Source organism: Wasmannia auropunctata, unplaced genomic scaffold, assembly GCF_000956235.1.
Source record: "Wasmannia auropunctata unplaced genomic scaffold, wasmannia.A_1.0 LD334157.1, whole genome shotgun sequence".
NCBI lineage: Eukaryota > Metazoa > Arthropoda > Insecta > Hymenoptera > Formicidae > Wasmannia > Wasmannia auropunctata.
This window is the reverse complement of record NW_012028733.1, coordinates 1-657: the sequence shown is the minus strand read 5'-3', so window position 1 is coordinate 657 and position 657 is coordinate 1. Positions and strand designations below refer to the sequence as shown.

The 657-nt window shown below is 38.1% G+C and overlaps 1 protein-coding gene across 1 annotated transcript; it reads right to left on the bottom strand.

Annotated features, from left to right (window-relative positions):
• Positions 1-11: 11 nt before the first annotated feature.
• On the bottom strand, positions 12-644 carry LOC105459716 (the record flags this gene model as incomplete). The annotated part of the gene is made up of 3 exons (XM_011705957.1): positions 514-644; positions 257-356; positions 12-122 (listed from the first exon to the last, which is right to left on the bottom strand). Coding segments are annotated over exons 1-3 (342 nt in total), but the record flags the coding sequence as incomplete, so codon positions are not given.
• Between the last annotated feature and the right edge of the window lie 13 nt (positions 645-657).

Below are 657 nucleotides of genomic sequence, written 5' to 3'. Positions count from 1 at the left end.
TAGAACTTTACCTTTTCGGCAACAAGCTCGCCAACGTAACATAATATAAAAATATTGAACGTAACAGCTATATATAAAACAACATACGTTACATAACTTGTCATCTCTTTATTCTCCCATTCCTGAAACGTACAGGTTCTTATATTCAAGATCATTGATATTGTACCTGTAAACCGCGAACGGCATTCTGGTGTTGCTTCGAAATATTAATGCGTTTTTTACGTGGTACGAACTTTTTGTTGTACGATATGCATACCACGATAACAAAGTATCCAACAAAACACATGCTTGATGTACATACTACAATTTCCGCCATAGATATTTCGCGCAATATTTTGTTCGTCAGCGATATAAAACTGGAAGAAAATGGTCACGTTATCGCGTAGAAAATAATTTTAAAGGAAAAGTAAGATTTCGCATTAAATATCCTTAAACAATTAGAAATAAATTGAAACGCCATATGGGAATGTAAATGCAAGGGATACCGAGGGTGCATTTTGTAAACTGACTTACTGTAAGATTCGAACGTGCTGCTGCACGATTGTCGTTAATCTGTCGTCCACGTTATCGTAAAAATCCTCCCGTCCGTCTATCAAATGCTCGATCCACTGCATCAGGATCTCCAGACGGCCGTAGGCGTGCATTGCAAACACGGCG